Source organism: Aethalodelphis obliquidens, unplaced genomic scaffold, assembly GCF_003676395.1.
Source record: "Aethalodelphis obliquidens isolate GAN/ISIS:26980383/991018 unplaced genomic scaffold, ASM367639v1 scaffold17, whole genome shotgun sequence".
In the NCBI taxonomy this organism is placed as follows: Eukaryota; Metazoa; Chordata; class Mammalia; order Artiodactyla; family Delphinidae; genus Aethalodelphis; species Aethalodelphis obliquidens.
Window position 1 is genome coordinate 12,419,197 of NW_020837961.1, and position 11,525 is coordinate 12,430,721.

General features: G+C 34.0%; 1 protein-coding gene across 6 annotated transcripts in view; it reads left to right on the forward strand.

Moving 5' to 3' along the window:
- Positions 1 to 11,525, forward strand: part of SMARCAD1 (SNF2 related chromatin remodeling ATPase with DExD box 1) — a 70,328-nt gene that overhangs the window by 35,803 nt on the left and 23,000 nt on the right. For 5 of the 6 annotated variants that reach the window (XR_003434969.1, XM_027116927.1, XM_027116929.1 and 2 more), the window contains exons 7-9: positions 2,327 to 2,428; positions 3,412 to 3,493; positions 4,973 to 5,364. Coding sequence is in view for 4 of the 6 variants with exons in the window: in XM_027116927.1 (XP_026972728.1) it covers positions 2,327 to 2,428; positions 3,412 to 3,493; positions 4,973 to 5,364 (576 nt within the window). In the remaining 2 variants the exon portion in view is untranslated. Of the gene's footprint in view, positions 1 to 2,326; positions 2,429 to 3,411; positions 3,494 to 4,972; positions 5,365 to 5,630; positions 6,023 to 11,525 lie in introns of those variants that run through there. The other variant, XM_027116930.1, reaches the window with a different exon arrangement.

The window sequence follows — 11,525 nt, forward strand, 5'->3', positions numbered from 1 at the left end:
CTGTTTGTTTATGATAATCTAAACTAATTCTCTATGACCCATGCAGCTTTTGTATAGGCCACGGAGGCACATTACCCTGAGATCTGGGATGATGGAGTCAGTCTCTGCAGTTACCTCAGAAATATGGTGTTGCTGCTGCTGCTTCTTCAGAGGGACAATGCTAGTGCCTTAGATTTGGTATTTTCTACAATTATGGCCCTTAATCCATGGGTCAAGGAGCTAATGTGGGATTTCTGGCAGTGACAAATTTGTCAGTTGCAACTTTGCATTCTGAAACCAGAAAGATAACCACAGGATTGATTCATAACCCCTGGACCCACTAAGACGATTTGAGCCCAAAGGTTGTGTATCACCTGGCTTCTGTAAAGCTCGGGCATAACCACTGAACTGCATAGGTATTTTCAGTCACCAGGTGTTAGCAGAGCTGATAGAAGTGTGGGATCCGAGAGCAAAGAGCAAATCGGCACACGACCTACTGAATGTTTAATTTGTGCTGTCACATATTTAATTCCCAAAAGATATTTACTGTTTTCCAAATATTTTAACTTTTTTTCTTTAGGTGAAATTCACATAGCATAAAATTAACCATTAAAAATTCAGCGGCATTTAGTACATTCACAGTGTTGTACAACTACCACTCCTATCTAGTCCCAAAACATTTTTATCACCCAGTAATAGCATGCTGTATTTTTTAAGCAGTTTCTCCCCATTCTCTTCTCCCCCTAGCCCCTGCCAACCACCAGTCAGTTTTTTCTGTCTCTGGATTTACCTATTCTGAGTATTTCATATACATGTCATCATAAAATATATGACCTTTTGTGTCTAGCTTCTTTCACTTAGCTTGATATATTTGAGGTTCATCCATGTTGTAGCATGTGTCAGTACTTCATTCCTTTTTTTAGGGCTGAATAATATTCAGTTTTATGTGCAATTTGTTTATTCATACTTTGATGACGTTTGACTCATTTCAAATCATGAATGTGCTATGTGAATGACTAAAGTTTAGGAAACACTTAGGTAATGGAAAAACACTGATCCAGGGTTAGACACCTAAGTTTCTATTTGTACCTCAGCTGGCTGTTATCCATCTGTGACCTTTAAAAGGATTGTTCTTCGAGTTTCAGTGTCTTCATCTGCAAAGCGAGGTTGGCGGTATGAATTTTTGATGGCTTTGAAATGCTTTCTCCAAATATTAATGTTTTATTGTTCCCCTGCTCAAAATCCTCTTGCTTTCTGAATAAAGACTGACCTCAGTTTGGCACTCCAGACCTTTAAGCAATATTAGCGCTGGTCTAATTTTTAAGCTTTATAGCATATCCACGGTCTCTGTGCTGCAGCCGACACAGGCCACTTACTATTACAAAAACACATCTAGTTTTCTTCTTCCTACTCCTAACTTGCATACCATCTTATGTCTCTGTTGTGTGGAACTTCATCTTATTCCTGTGTGCAAGAAAGGTATCGCTCACAATTTAGATATTTCTCTCTTAGTGAAAGAAAAAAATAGTATTGTTGTTGGATAAGAATGGAGGTAAAAGAGAAAATATGAAACCGTGCTTTTCTCTCTCATGTTTGTATAGCTTGTGGTACAGTATCTTAGCAAAGTAGAAAAATGCTTTTAGATTGACTAAATGCAAGGTTTTTCTTATATATGAGCCCAAGGAATCTTTTTTTGTTTAAATGTGGAATTTTAACCAGTTTCTTCAAATGAAGTTAAGTGACAGAGGAAAGAGATAGTGGGTATGAGTAGCCACAGTTCCCAAATTAATGTTTAATTTATATATTATTTAGTTTTGTATAAGTTTCTTTGTCATTGTGTCACTTTTGTTGTGACTGAGCAGTTAATATTTAAACAATTCAAGACGGAAGTAAAAGTAAACTTTTTTTCTCTCAGTATTTGAAATTTGTAGAGGATATGAAATTGTCAGCACGGATGAGGTGTTTTGGTTTGGTTCGGTTCGGTTCGGTTTGGTTCGGTTTTTGCCATTAGCTTGGAGAGACTTCAGTATACCTGAATTATTTCGAGTTAGTTTGAGGATCATTCTAGTTGTTTTAGCAGATTTAGCTTATTTTGAGCATTGTATGAGTGAAGTGTGAGTTACTGGATATGTAGTCAAGGTCTTTTGAGTGATCTTAAACCAGTAATATTTTTTATCCTTAAGATATAAATTTGTCCATTTTCACATGAACAAAAAGAAACATTTTTGGATTCTTCTTGATCGAATGTGAAAACTTCCAAATCAAGTCAAAATACAAATGTGATTGTCTTAAGACTGTTGTTATTGATGATATCTTAAATTGGTTCTCTTTTTTACCTCCCCATTAGGGAGAGGAGTCAAATGAGTCTGCAGAATCTAGCAGTAATTGGGAAAAACAGGAAAGTATTGTGTTGAAATTGCAAAAGGAATTTCCCAATTTTGATAAAGAGGTGAGTAGTCATGTGCAGAAATTTAATCAGTATGTACTAAATGTTTGTATTACAAAATAGTCTTTTGAGATCAACCATGTGAAAAGCTTAGGGTGAGTTTTGCACTGTTCTGATTAAATATTCTTATTTATCAATATTATAAAATATCTTTGTACTGCTAGTTTACATTATTTATTTACCTTATTTGCTAACTATAGTATCAGCATTATAATGGTAACATCATGTAATCATAACAAACATAACTGTAGTAACAACTGTCATCTCATATAAAATGCAGATCCTCTACAAAGCCATCTATAATCCCAAGTCACTTGTTTTAGCTTTCTTTATATTCTCATCCTTTAAATTTTTCATGAAGAATTTTAAAGTGTAATACTGTATTTCAGTGTCTTAATAAGCTTTGGTGTATTTGATAGATAGTAAAAATACTTTCAGGGTCAGTAAAGACCCATGCCAAGCATGCCAGTGCTAAAAATCCTTGTGTTTAATCACCTTATTGTACTTGAAAACACATTATTTGTTTAACATTGGGAATACATTTACACTTGTATTGATTTATTCAGTATATGTACAGGTAGTACATCTGCTAAATTCTGATGAGCTGAATGCAGAGTCTTGTTGCTATACTGGTTCTTTGCATATGTTCAAATTACATGTTTTGAAGTTGGCAGTTTATAAAAGCCTAGCTGCATGTTGCAGTTTAATTGAGCAAACATGTTTTCATACTCTAGTGTTCAGAGCACTTCATAGCAAGAGTAGAAATGCAAAAACTATCAAGCTTCCCTCCCTTTGAAGCAATTTACGAAAGTGAAATTAAATATACAGAAAGCATTTGTAAAGCAACATAAAAACAAGTGTGAAATAATCAGATATGAATTCTATTAAGTTTTCAGGTGATTTACGTATTTTTAAAAGAGCATAAAAGTTTTCAACAAGTTGTTAATTTTAGATTTTTAATAAAAAGATCAATGACTTATTTCTAGGAATTAAGGGAAGTACTCAAGGAACATGAATGGATGTACACAGAGGCTTTAGAATCTTTAAAAGTGTTTGCGGAAGACCAAGGTAATTATCTGTTCTATGTCATTACAGAAAATTCATATTTCCCAATATATTATATCTTAGTATATAAGAAAATAGTAAACCTATTAGCTAATAACCAGAGAATGGGATTGCACAAGATGTTAGAAACCAGTTCCCAGATGTTTTGGCCTGTTCTTTACTGCAGTGTAGAATGAAACAATAAACATTTTTTTCTATTTGGCTAACTTTTTTTTGATAGTTAAGTCTACTTATAAACTACCATGTTTTATTGAGTACAAAAGAAACATTTTTTTTTTTTTTTACATTTTAACAGCTCTTAGGAAAGATCTTACAATTGCTGGTGTCTTATAATCACTATAACGTAGATGTCCTAGCCTGCACTTACATGAATAGCAAAAGCACCAGTATCAGAAACTTATAAGATGGTTATCACTGGCATGGAAGAAAGTCCCTGATCCCATAGTGGAACATTTTTAACGTTAGGAACCAAAGGGTAGAGAAGTAGTGGGGAGGAGTTGAATCACACATGTTTAGCAACATCCTTAAGAAGGCCAGCTTTTTAAAAGGCCAACACAATGGCTTTAGGTGTTTTGTTGTTTTTGTCTGTTTTTAATAAATTATTTTAGGAAATGCTACACAACAAATGCTCTCGATGGCACAGAGAATGATATTGTGTGGAGAAAAGAAAACCACCAATATCACCAATTCTGAGTCTGAAAAAAGAAGGGAAAGATTATGAATGTGAAGAAATGTGAAGAATATTCAATTTATTTTGCTTACTTTTTAATATGTGTACAAGAATGAATGTATGATAATATGCAAGTCTAAAAGCTCTTGGACTGAGTAAAACATAAACATTCTAAATAACAAAATACTGTGTTATAGAGTAACTGTTCGTATTTCTTACTAGTACATAAAATAAGTGTACCTTCGATCACAGGCATCTTAGAAATCCATGGAATATGATAGTGTAATCAGTGATAAAGTAGTGGTGCTTTTTAATAACATATTTAAATGATTTTTGGTAATGATGAACCTAGAAGTGGGGATGGGTGATGGAAAAATTAGTCATATTGTGGATAGTTTTAGTTTAGGATGAGCATTATTTTTGCTACACCCATCAGTTTTGGCCTGGGGGTGTGGCTGCTAAATAACATCTGGGACATCTTATGTATATGCAGCTGCCATTTATATTCTCAGGATCTTTGATAGAAAATGAGGATTTATATTTAATTCGTTTAAGAAAGTTGTCACCTATTTTTGAAACTATTTCAATTCATTGTATAACTTCAGATTCTACTTCAGTATTTCTCTTTAAAGTATATCAAGATTTAACAATAAATTATAGTTGAATTCTGTATTAAAAGAAGCATGAATACTTGTATAAATCATTTTCTTACTTGAAGTTTTATTTAATTTTATCTTTAATGTAGTTATTTAATTTATATTTATATTTAATTTATATCTTTCTAATGTAGTTATTTTTGTCTTTGTACACAGATATGCAATATGCTTCACCAAGTGAATTTCCAAATGGAAAAGAAGTTTCTTCAAGGAGTCAAAATTATCCTAAAAACGCAGCTAAAACAAAACTGAAACAGAAATGTTCCATGAAACCACAAAATGGTTTTAACAAGAAACGTAAAAAAACTGTATTTAATCCTAAAAGAGTTATTGAAGACTCTGAATATGATTCAGGTTCTGATGTCGGTAGTTCATTAGACGAGGACTATAGTAGTGGTGAAGAAGTAATGGAGGATGGCTATAAAGGTAAAATTCTTCACTTCCTTCAAGATGCTTCAATTGGTGAACTTACTTTGATTCCTCAGTGTTCTCAGAAAAAGGCTCAGAAGATAACAGAACTCCGGCCCTTTAATAGTTGGGAAGCTCTGGTAAGGCTACATTCTTTTGTTTTCCCCTGTGTGTGTGTATTTAATTCACAGTACCGTTTATAGTCAAGGCATCTTCAGCCCAGGGACGCATAGATGGGTGGCCTTATCCTGTGTAGAGTCAAACATTACTTTCATTCTAAGCCAATAGTATTTCAAATAGTGTCATATGACCTAATTTTGAATGAATTAAGGGGTGATTTTCCTGAAAAACCCCAAGCTGATTGGCTGGGCATACTGTCACTCATTCTTTTGCATAGAAACTTGGTTCATTTCACTGCAGAAGAAGAAATTAGAGCTTACATTTAGGAAGGAGTTGTTTGCTAGCCTGTTCTGATCTGTTTCTACTGAGACACAATGCAGAAAGCAAGAATGTGGCGGAAGTTTTACTACAACTACTTGAAGAGCAATAGCAACGTCCAGGGGAGCTCCATGATTTAAAATGCCAGCCTAAGTGTTTTATGCTTCACCACAAAGAAGCAATTGTTTATTTTATTTTTCTTTTAAAAGTGACAGCTCAATCTCTAACATGTTTTTCTTGGTTAAACAATACGGCCATTTTATGGAGTGTAGCAGGCTGCCGCGTTTTTAATTGGAAAGATAGAAAAGTGTGTGGAAGCCTAGAATTCAAGCGTTAGGTGAAGGGAAGGCATAAGCACTGGTAAGTACACTTTGCATGATCATTTTCTGGAATTTCATTTCCTGTAAACAAGTTTTATCTAAAATACCTGTATTTTGAGTTTCATAAATGTCAACAGTCAGCAGATCTTATTCATACAGAGAAATGTAAGAACTCTGTCTTTTAAAGTTTGCTTCATATTGTGAAAATGGGGGCTTTTATAGCATGGATTCTAAACAGGCCCTCCTGTGAAAGCAGTATGTGATTTTTTACAGCTTTAGAATGTGAATTCACATCAATAGTGACTCTTGATGTTTTATGAATTTTTAGAAAGTTTTATTCCCTAACTTAGGGAGTAAAGTTGCTTTGTGATTAATCTTATACTTGGGACAAATCTATGTGAACCTAAGTTCCCTTGATGAGTATCTTGAAGTGGCAGGGTGGGAAGGTCCCTGAACAATGGTTGTAAATAGCATTTTCTAAAAAATTAAAATATTTGAAAAATATAGAAACAACATTACTAGTATTTCGTGGCTTTAAAAATAAATAAAGATATTCGTTTTGCCTAAAGCCTTTGCTTTTCCAGAGAACATCTGTCAAAGCAGGCCGTTTCAAAACTTGTTCGGCTTTGCCTAAGTGATTTATTTGTTAAAGTACTTGCTGAAGGGCGTTCTTGTTCTTCTTGTCTTCATTTTCTTCTTTCTTTTAATCTTTAATGGTCTCCTCTGTCATTACAGAGTTGGGTTGCTCGGGCTTGTTGGGATTCTAATTGACTTAATAAGGAATGCCCTTATCTGCACCAGTGTGTTTAGTCACTGTGACTACTTGCCCACGTATCTTATAGTAAAAAGTGAATTATACCAGAGTTATATGTGCCAGATGCTTTTAAAAATATTCAGTAACTTAACATGTAGAAAGCATATTTCCCCTACTAATTAATTGGCATAGTTTAAATTAGTCTTGACATGAATTTGGAGATTATGCATTATCTACTGAAACCTCCTATAGCATCCTGCCCTCTTTCTGAAAGTTGAATACAGAGACTATTTTTGCTAGCCATTCATCTAAATGTTGATTATTTTATGTAACAGTTAAAAAGTAAACTTGCCACTTGAGTTTAGTGAATACAGGGCTTAGCTATTCTGAAAAAGTTAGTAAACACAAGTTCCTGGAAATGAACAGTTTAGCAAGTCAGTGTATATGAGTTTTGAGTTTTAATTTGTTTAGAACTTTCAGCTTCTGCTTTCATTTACTTTAGAATTTTGAATATGACTGATTTAAAGATCAATTTAATGTCTTAAAGTCATCAAAGGAAAGGTCAATATTATGTACATTTTGGTAAAAAAAAATTATATAACTCCTTCCCTATTAATCAGAGAGGCTTGCTAATGTACCTGTGAACTACTTCAAAAATAAAAGAAAAAGCATTTACTTTTGTTTTCATAGCTACTGTTTTTAGAAATTCTTAAGAGAATTAATTGAAATTTTAATTTTGTTCCTCAGTCATACTTTAATGAAAATTACAAGGCATTATATATTAAGAACAAAGTGCAAATGTCTAGTAAACTCTTAACATTATTGTTGAATCTTATTAGTTTAGTCTTCAGGATTGGGGAATTTGGCAGAACTTTAAAACTCATTAATATTTCATTACAATGCATACTGAGCCAACAAATCAAAGTAAACACATATTTTAATTATGATTTTTTGCTAAAACAGAAGTCTCCATAACATTGATAGGTTAAATGTAATCATTGGTATTTCATTGTGTTATTTTATTATAAAATTAATTTGAATGTGAAAATTATTTTAGCAGTGCCTTTTAAAACAGAAGTTGAAAAGTTGTACATTATGATTATGACTTTATTGTCAAAGAATTACACTTTTAAAAAATTTAAATGCTCAGATATTCTAGTCACCCTTATTTTATTTACATGAGGAAAATTTGGTTATTTAATGAAGTAAGTTCTTTATGTTAAGGGTATTTATGTTTGCAGCTTTATACCCTTTTTAAAAATCAAAATCTAAATAGTGTTTGTCAGATTTTCTTCATAATTTTTCCATTTCTCTTATTTTTCTGCTTCCTAGCAGTAAAGTATGTGCTTATGGTAAGAAATCACATCATTAAATCATGTAGACTTTGGAAACAAAGCCAGCCAAAATGTCATTAGTTTAAAAATGTGTACTGTTAATGTGCTAAAATTGGGGTTTTTGTTGCCAAATTTCACACATTTGATGGCATCAGTTCGCCAACCACTTACTGAATTTTTATCTAGCTTTGTGCAAAATAGGGTGGAGATGCTATTACGTCTATTATTATCTTATTATGTTGCATCTTTGTACTTTAATCAGAATCGTAGTATACTGATCAAATCAAGATTCATGAATAGCTTATTCATAAATAGCTCAATCTAAAAATTTTTCATATATGCATTTAGTTCCTTAACATTTAGATCAGCATAAATGCAGTTTTCTTTGATTGTTAACCAGGCAACCCGGGTTTACCTCATGTGGAAACATTACTCGTCATGTGCTGCTCCCATCCACTAGTGACTTAGAGCACAGGTTTTCTTTTTTGCTTTGTTGTAAAATGGCTGTCTAAATTTGTGACTCGAAGAATTGTAATGCATACTACTTCCTGATAGGGTGGCTTCAGTAAAGTGTGTGATTACTGTATTCAGGCTTTGTTTTCATTTTTGTTAAGTTTGATAAATATTTATTTTAAAATTATAAATGCATTTTGAGTACTTTGTAGGCTGCTCCCAGGTATTTATAGTATTTAAGACTCCTGTCCTCAATAATGTTACTTCTTAGGTGGGGAATTAAATCTGCTTTTAAACGATTTCCCCCTTCCTATAGAAATGCAAAATTATTTGTACTGTAAGAGTGACACATGGTGGTAAGAGATAGGTACTTCAGTCGGTGAGTGATTTAAAAAGATAAAGACCTTAAAGTAATAACGACTTTTTAATCAAAGAGATAGTTATCAGGGCCATGTTGATGTTCTTTTTTCATGTAATTATCCAGTTAAGTAGCAATTACTTTTTTTCTCTTTTTTTCCCTCTGAGAAAATAGCTTTATCATTTTTTTGAAGAACGATTTGTTTTGTCTAAAATTGAAACAGTACATGCGAGAACAAAGAAGAAAATCAAGTTTAGCCAAAATTCTACCAAAGATACTTCCCACTTTAGACTTTATTGACCATCCATCTGTTTATGAATATGTTTGTATATTTCATATTATGTAATTAGAATCGTATTTGCTGTGCTCATCAACAACTTTAGATTTACTAGTGGATCCCGCATTTACAGAGTACTTTGTATTTCTTAGGTCTTGTTTTAGTGAAGCTAAGTAACTTACAGGATTGTTAAATGCTTTTTGTCTTCAGCAAGCAGTAACATAACAGTAGAGTGTTCTTACACCTTTCCTTAGGGGCAGACACCCATTTTCCCTGCCCCCCACACACCTAATAAAAGTGTTTTGGAATTAAATGTTGGGCTTCTTTTAATGTTTTTATTTTTTTATTATTTATGCGTGTATTTAGATCAAGTTAAAAAATTCTACAGGCTTGTTCTCCCTGAAAATCCATATCCATCCCCTTCTCCAGCCTATTTCCTGTACTACAGATAACTGCTTCTACATCTTCTGTCTGATTCTTATCACTTCCATATCTAGGAATATAAAGATAATGCTTTTTTAAAATTTTTCAGTTGCAGGCCTTATCTTTTGACATGACATAGACATTATAGCATTGTGGTAGGATTAGCTCTCTTCTCGCTCTCTGTCTCACCTCACATGCCCATTTCCCATTCCCCAGTCCTATCAGTATGTTAATAATGCGGTAATTTTGAAAATCATTTTTTAGTATCTACATTGTTAGACTATGCAAATGCCTTTTATAGCTGAGCCATGTAATATACTACATGATTACTTTTTTTCCTTGCTCAGCATTTTGTTTTCCCTACTTACTAGTTGTCTTGGTTTTTCTGTTTTCTTAGTTTTGTATATACTTACTACTTCGGCTCTAAATTCTTCCCTAATTGTCTAAATTTCCCCTCAGTTTTTAGACACTTCAGATATTTTGTCAGTTTTATCTTCTTGGAAAAGTCTCTTCTGGAGTCTTATGACCTACGGTAGGGGAACAGCTGTGATATTGGAATTTCATTTCCCCAACATCCTGAGGAATGTTGTTTTTCTCTCTGTTGGTTCTCTTGTTTCGGAATTCCATTCATGCCTCTTTATTTATTCCCTTGGTTTTGTAAAAACCATACTTGAGGGTGAGTAAATAATATAGTGGAGCTAGATGGCCTGGTTTTGAATCCCAATTCTGACATTTTCTAGCAACTTACACGACCTTAAGCAAGTTCTTTCTCTGTTCCTGTATTTCTTCTTCTCTAAGTGGGGTGTAATTATGATACTGACCTCTGGAGAAGGCTAAGGATTAAATAAAGTTAAGTGCCCGTTCAATTGTCTGTCTCTTAAAAAATGTTAGCTGCAGATATCCACAATATTTTGTGTTGGAAGTTTTGTATATATTATTAGTGAAATGTTAAGAAACGATTATAGTTTTCTACTCTCCCCCAATATCAGTTCTAGTCATACTGAGTCAAACTTTTTTGGATCAAATCATTTTTCTCTCTCTCTCTTTTTTTTTTTTTTTTTAATTTTTTTTTTCTCTCTCTCTTTTTTTAACCCCCTCTGTGCTTTTAAACAGATTTATGACTGGTCACATTACCCACAATATATTAAGACTACATTTTTCAGCCTCCCTTTGGTAATTTGACAAATTCCTGTCCAGTGAGATATAAGCAGAAGTATACCACGATTTTGGGAAAGCGTCCTTAAAGGATCTCTTCTTCCTGTTGGTTGAGATGTCAGTGGGATGAGGACTCACATGTTGAGGATATTGAAGCAACAAAGTAGAAGAATTCTTTTTTTTTTTTTTTTTTTTTGTGGTACGCGGGCCTCTCACTGCTGTGGCCTCTCCCATTGCAGAGCACAGGCTCCAGACGCGCAGGCTCAGCGGCCATGGCTCACAGGCCCAGCTGCTCCGCGGCATGTGGGATCTTCCCAGACCGGGGCACGAACCCGTGTCCCCTGCATCAGCAGGCGGACTCTCAACCACTGCGCCACCAGGGAAGCCCCCTAAAGTACTAGATAGATCTAAATTCTAATCCAGCAGCAATAATTTGGGTCATCTCTAATGTTGGTTGGTTTGTATGGAAAGAGAGGGTAAAGAGAGTTGGAAGCCTCACAGAGTTAAGTTGAAACTTTGACTTTAGAAATAACCAAAATGTCAAGTTCATTAAAAGTCTCAATCAAACTGTTGCAGCATCATGAAGTAAGAGTAAGAGTTGCTTTTTGCACACCCCTTCATTGCCCCTACAAAAATATCAAACATAAAAATTAGAATACTAAATGAACCCTCATGTACTCATCACCAGGTTCAGTTATCAGCTTATGTCTGATCTTGTTTCATCTATCCTCTCTGTTCGCCCCTCCCCATCTCCCTTTCCCTCTCTCTCTCCCTCTCTCCCCCCTCCCT